This window comes from Leptonychotes weddellii, unplaced genomic scaffold, assembly GCF_054177405.1.
Source record: "Leptonychotes weddellii isolate Sample4059 unplaced genomic scaffold, ASM5417740v2 HiC_scaffold_19408, whole genome shotgun sequence".
Lineage (NCBI taxonomy): Eukaryota > Metazoa > Chordata > Mammalia > Carnivora > Phocidae > Leptonychotes > Leptonychotes weddellii.
Genome location: NW_027779731.1, coordinates 910 through 3576, shown reverse-complemented (window position 1 = coordinate 3576; position 2667 = coordinate 910). Strand labels below are relative to the sequence as shown.

The following is a 2667-nucleotide window of genomic DNA, read 5'->3' as shown; positions in this document are numbered from 1 at the left end:
AAGAGTTGCTGCTATTCTTTTCTTCGATCTCCTGTTGAGTTCGTAGGTGTTCAGAATGGTTTGATCCCTATCTAGCTGAATTCCTGGGACCAGACGAAATTTAGGTCTCCTACTCCTCCACCATCTTGCTCCTTCCCCCCATTCATATGTATATTTTAATGGACCTGCATTTATTGATTTTTTAAAATATTTTTTTAATTTACTGATTTTTAACCTGCTTTTGAAATTTGAGCCATGTTTACTACAGTTTTCTCATTCCCAGGTTAAAGAGGGACCCACTCAGTTTTGATTCACGTCTTTGTATGGCTTGAACTGTTACATTTAGAATCTTGCATCCATTTGGAAATTATTATTTCATAGCACTTTCTTTTTAAAGATTAAGCCCTTTTGTGCAGGTGCTGTTTTGGGTACTAGAGTTATAACATGACAAGACCAACAGTATCTATTTTCAGAGCTACACTCCAGTGTGGGATGACAGACCACCAAGGTGGTTTCAGATAATGGTAAATGCTGGAAAGATGATTTTAGAAAAGATGAAGTGATAGATACGGGATAGATAAGAGGCACCTCTGATAGGGTGATATTTGAACCAATTTCTGAATCATCAGGTGAGATCAGCCACACCAAAGCCTGGGGCAAAACTGTGCAGGCCAGCACGATACTTAGTACAGAGATGTCGAGCAGGAATAGACCTTAATACTAAATGCTGGGTATGAGCCAGGCCTAGCACTAACGCACCTGTTCCGCATTCCCTCCTGTATTTATATATTTATGTATTTCTCTCTCACGTATTTCTTATAATGAACTATTGAGGTTGGTATTGAATATGAGGACACTGAGTTTGGGAGAGCTGAAATCACTGGCCTCTTCTCAGCCTCCAGCTTGGTGGAAGGTGTCACCCTGCACCATGAACTGTTGATTTTACCTCTCCAGGCTTTCATGAGAAGGACAAGAAGCCATACTGCCGGAAGGATTTCCTAGCCATGTTCTCACCCAAGTGTGGCGGCTGCAACCGCCCCGTGTTGGAAAACTACCTTTCAGCCATGGACACCGTCTGGCACCCGGAATGCTTTGTGTGTGGGGTCTGTACACTCACTTCTCTTTTGGACTGAGGGAAAGTCGAGAGTCTTCCTTTCTGAGGGGCAGAACAGCAACTGGGAAAAGGGTCCACAGCTTGGGGTGAGGGATTAATGCAGGCCTGGTAAAGGAGGCTGGGGGCACTTGCTCATGTCTTTTGCAAGTGGGTAATATTCTCGCCTCCACTGGTCCGGTAATGGGCAGGAGTTTCAAAGCTGCAAGTTTTACTTGGCTGATGTTCTGCTTCTTGACATCTGCATTCCTTTTTCTTCCCCTTTGCTCTATGCCGCAGGACTGCTTCAGCAGTTTTCCTTCCGGCTCCTTCTTTGAACTGGACGGACGTCCATACTGCGAGCTCCATTACCATCAGCGGCGGGGCACACTCTGCCACGGGTGTGGGCAGCCCATCACTGGCCGCTGCATCAGTGCCATTGGCTACAAGTTCCATCCCGAGCACTTCGTCTGTGCTTTCTGCCTGACACAGCTGTCAAAGGGCATCTTCAAGGAGCAGGACGACAAGACCTATTGTCAGCCCTGCTTTGTGAAACTCTTCCCACTGTAATCTCAGCTGAACCCACGGTCTCCACAGATCCCCTACAGAATTTAAACCAGGAGGGGAAGGAGTTTACTTTGTTGTTACTGCTCTTCAGCTCAGTGGGCGTATAAAGTAAAGGTAATGAACCTGTAGTTGTTACATGGCTAGGCTTGTAGTCTTAGGTTTTAGATTTCCAGTCTTATGTTTTTTCTCAATCAGGTACTTGGGTTTAGATCTGGGTCCTGTTACTCGTGCCTCTACAGATGCATCTTCCACATGCACACATGCATTCCACCCCCGGTTTCCTCAGATTTCTCCCGTTTCCACTCCTGCGGTGGCCCTCTTCCCTGGGCCTTTTCACATCTCCCTCATTTCCCCGTGACTCACTTTCCCATGACCAGTGCATTATCCTCGCTGTCAGGAATCCTGATGCCCCTCCAAAGCTCTCTGCACCTCTCTTCAGTGTACTTCTCTTTTTCAAGAGGAAGTAGATTTTAACTGGGCTACTTTGAGTCCTGACATCATTGATAAATAAAACGGCTTTCAGTTTTAATGTCTTACAGTCATGTTTGGAGATAAAGTGCTTCCTGTGTTACATACTCAGCACTGTGTGCAGTTAAATCCATATCATATCTCTTCTTTACTTCCATACAATAGGCACTTTTTCTTAATCGAAAGGAATTGAAAGGAGGGACTCCTCTTCACTAACTTTTCTCTTAGTTTGGGCCCATAATATTCATTTTATTTTGTATTTTGAACTGAGATGATTGAATCATCTTAAAAGGTGGCAAAGCCTCTTAAAATTGTTTACCCAAAGTGAAAAACCAAATCTCCACTAGACACTTAAAAATTCATGTTTGTATGCATTTCTACAAACTCATGAAATTGTGTATATTGAATAAGTTCAGTTTTTCTGTATATCAATTATATCTCAATAAAGTTGTTTTTAAAGAATGAAACATACATCTTCCTCAACTTCACAATTATCTCAAAAGACAAACAAGATGGCTGTTTTATCTCTAAAGAAAGTTGCTATAAAGGATCATTTGATAATT

General features: G+C 43.1%; 1 protein-coding gene across 1 annotated transcript; it reads left to right on the top strand.

The window, feature by feature from the left end:
• Positions 1-933: 933 nt before the first annotated feature.
• On the top strand, positions 934-1639 carry LOC145718668 (leupaxin; the record flags this gene model as incomplete). Its single annotated transcript, XM_081810173.1, has 2 exons — positions 934-1073; positions 1370-1639. Coding segments are annotated over 2 exons (410 nt in total), but the record flags the coding sequence as incomplete, so codon positions are not given.
• Positions 1640-2667: the final 1028 nt, after the last annotated feature.